At 60.0% G+C, this 2,500-nt stretch overlaps 1 protein-coding gene across 1 annotated transcript in view; it reads left to right on the forward strand.

Moving 5' to 3' along the window:
• Positions 1-2,500, forward strand: part of LOC119596742 (BLOC-1-related complex subunit 5-like) — a 20,599-nt gene that overhangs the window by 15,274 nt on the left and 2,825 nt on the right. Inside the window, exon 2 of the mRNA XM_037946070.1 lies at positions 2,122-2,234. Within this exon, the coding sequence (XP_037801998.1) occupies positions 2,122-2,234 (113 nt within the window). The remainder of the gene's footprint in view (positions 1-2,121; positions 2,235-2,500) is intronic.

Below are 2,500 nucleotides of genomic sequence, written 5' to 3' on the forward strand. Positions count from 1 at the left end.
CCCGTCTTTTGCTCCCTTAATCTCGTTCAGTTGCTTCTTTTTCAGTTATTTATTTATTTTTTTTTTGTCTCGTGTCCTTGTTAATGAAGTTCGCTTCCTCTCCCCTCGTTATTCACTTCACTTTCCCCGAGGACAGTGCGCCCCTCATTACGTCTCCCTTCCCCCCTCGTTTCACCGTCTCGCCTCCTTCTCCCCTCGTTTCACCGTCTCGCCTCCCTCCTCCCCTCGTTTCACCGTCTCGCCTCCCTCCCTCGCCCTTCGTTTTCTTCACCGTCTCGCTTCCCTCCTCCCCTCGTTTTCACCGTCTCGCTCCCTCCTCCCCTCGTTTCACCGTCTCGCCTTCCTTCTCCCCTCGTTTCACCGTCTCGCTTCCCTCCTCCCCTCGTTTCACCGTCTCGCTTTTCCCTCCTCCCCTCGTTTCACCGTCTCGCCTCCCTCCTCCCCTCGTTTCACCGTCTCGCCTCCCTCCCCCCCTCGTTTCACCGTCTCGCCTCCCTCCCCTCGTTTCACCGTCTCGCCTCCCTCCCCCCCTCGTTTCACCGTCTCGCCTTCCTTCTCCCCTCGTTTCACCGTCTCGCCTCCCTCCTCCCCTCGTTTCACCGTCTCGCCTCCCTCCTCCCCTCGTTTCACCGTCTCGCCTCCCTCCTCCCCTCGTTTCACCGTCTCGCCTTCCTCCCCCTCGTTTCACCGTCTCGCCTCCCTTCCTCCCCTCGTTTCACCGTCTCGCCTCCCTCCTCCCCTCGTTTCACCGTCTCGCCTCCCTCCTCCCCTCGTTTCACCGTCTCGCCTCCCTCCTCCCCTCCCTTTCACCGTCTCGCCTCCCTCCTCCCTCGTTTCACCGTCTCGCCTCCCTCCCCCCTCGTTTCACCGTCTCGCCTCCCTCCCCCCTCGTTTCACCGTCTCGCCTCCCTCCTCCCCTCGTTTCACCGTCTCGCCTCCCTCCCCCCCTCGTTTCACCGTCTCGCCTCCCTCCCCCCCTCGTTTCACCGTCTCGCCTCCCTCCCCCCCTCGTTTCACCGTCTCGCTTCCCTCCCCCCCTCGTTTCACCCGTCTTCGTCCTCCCTCCTCCCCTCGTTTCACCGTCTCGGCCTCCCCTTCCTCCCCCCTCGTTTCACCGTCTCGCCTCCCCCCCCCCCTCGTTTCACCGTCTCGCCTCCCTCCTCCCCTCGTTTCACGTCTCGCCTCCCTCCCTTCACCCTCCTCCCTTCACCGTTTCTCGTCTCCCTCCTCCCCCTCGTTTCACCGTCTCGCCTCCCTCCCCCCTCGTTTCACCGTCTCGCCTCCCTCCCCCTCGTTTCACCGTCTCGCCTCCCTCCCCCCTCGTTTCACGTCCGTGCCTCCCTCCCCCTCGTTTCACCGCTCGCCTCCCTCCCCCCTCGTTTCACCCGTCTCGCCTCCCTCCCCCTCGTTTCACCGTCTCGCCTCCCCCCCCCCTCGTTTCACGTCTCGCCTCCCTCTCCTTCGTTTACCGTTGCCTCCTCTCCCCTCGTTTCACCTGCTCGTGCTGTCCCTCGTTTCATCCGTCTCGCCTTCTCCCCCGTTTCAACCGTCTGCTTCTTCTCCCCCTCGTTTCAGTTGTCGCCTTCCTCCCCTCGTTACATATACCTCTCTCTCCGCTCCTCCGCACGACCGCTGCGCTCCCCCCCCTCTCTTCCCCGCCGCCCCCTCCCCTCGTTACGGGGTCTCGGCCTCCCATCGGCCGCGCTCGCACTGGCTCGCCTCCTGTCCACTGTTTTCCTCTGCTCCCTTCACTCCCTCGTTTAAGTCTGCTCTCCTTCGTTTAGTTTGTCTCGTCTCGTCCTGGGATGTTTCAAATCTGCCGTATTCGTTACTGTTGCTCCCCTTTTCCCTCGCCGTCGCTGTTGTTCTGCTTCCTGCCGTGCAGCTCGCCCTGCAGTGCCTCGACCGTGCTGTGGGGGCCTGGCGGTCTGCCGTCCCGGCGGAGGCCCTCGCCGTTCTGTGTCGTGGGGTCGACCGCTTTGATTGGGTAGGTTCTGGTTTGGGGTTGTCTCTTGTTTGAGAGTTGTCTTCCCCGGGGAGGCGAGACAATGTTAAGTTCGATGTGCCACGTCTTCCTTTTTCCTTAGAGGGTCTAATCTTGTATCTTGTGCTCTCTGTCAGAGCCGCTCCGCCGCCGGCAGCAGCAGCACCTGCAGCGCCCTCAGGAGGTGGTGGTCGTGAGGGAGGCTTCGGCGAACACCCAGGGCTTGGATCCGGAACTGGCGCGGCTGCAGGTGGGTGTGTGGGCGGTAATTTTCGTTATTCTGTTGATATGGTGATTGGTGGTAGTTGGTAATGCATGCTATGCTTTGTTATAGTTGGTTATGAGCTCTATATTATGGGATTGATTATAACTTTGGTATTTGAGTTGTTAATCGTAGTTATAGTATTATGTTGCTCTTTTCTATATCAGCCCGCTGCAGGTCGTAGAATAAATTATGTATTCATGACACGGCTACAGAAATTTCAAAATGATTATGACACACCAGAGATTACTAAA

This window comes from Penaeus monodon, chromosome 38 (genome assembly GCF_015228065.2).
Source record: "Penaeus monodon isolate SGIC_2016 chromosome 38, NSTDA_Pmon_1, whole genome shotgun sequence".
NCBI classification, from domain to species: Eukaryota; Metazoa; Arthropoda; class Malacostraca; order Decapoda; family Penaeidae; genus Penaeus; species Penaeus monodon.